This window comes from Opisthorchis viverrini, assembly GCF_000715545.1.
Source record: "Opisthorchis viverrini unplaced genomic scaffold scaffold22095, whole genome shotgun sequence".
NCBI lineage: Eukaryota > Metazoa > Platyhelminthes > Trematoda > Opisthorchiida > Opisthorchiidae > Opisthorchis > Opisthorchis viverrini.
The window spans coordinates 1-498 of NW_008765164.1; the positions used below are offsets into that span (position 1 = coordinate 1).

At 44.8% G+C, this 498-nt stretch overlaps 1 protein-coding gene across 1 annotated transcript; it reads right to left on the minus strand.

Annotated features, from left to right (window-relative positions):
- Window positions 1–133: 133 nt before the first annotated feature.
- T265_12368 (hypothetical protein) lies at window positions 134–352 on the minus strand (the record flags this gene model as incomplete). The annotated part of the gene is made up of 1 exon (XM_009179871.1): window positions 134–352. One exon carries the CDS (start codon window positions 350–352, stop codon window positions 134–136), a length of 219 nt encoding a protein of 72 aa, XP_009178135.1.
- Window positions 353–498: the final 146 nt, after the last annotated feature.

Below are 498 nucleotides of genomic sequence, written 5' to 3' on the forward strand. Positions count from 1 at the left end.
TGTATCGCGATTTCTCGAATATCGTAGCAGCCAGGAAATAGGTACCACAGCCCGAGTAATCCAAGTATTCGTAACTAGGCATTTGTCATAGATACAAGATAGTTAAATGATTATAAGGGAAAACTCTAAGTGACTACGTGATTAGTACCTTTGGTCGGACTGGAATATTCATCAATTTACATCGAAGGTGCCGAGCCAAAGCAAATCCAGCAAACACACGCCATCTTTGTCGAACTGCACTGGCCCTTGCCGATGCCAGTTGTTCACGAAGGCCTTGCAGTTCTGCTGAGTACAGTACCCCATCGTTCGCACCAAAAGCAGTCAAAGATCTCAGGAAGACACCGCTATCCATGCGCTAAAGCAGTGAAGAAATGCCTGATTAGAGAATGACGAGCACAACTGAGGACCGACATGTTCACATACTGTGTCTTTAGGACCACCGTTACGAGTGTTGGTTTCTTGCGAGTATAAGTGTTGAAACTCTACATTATCTCAGGT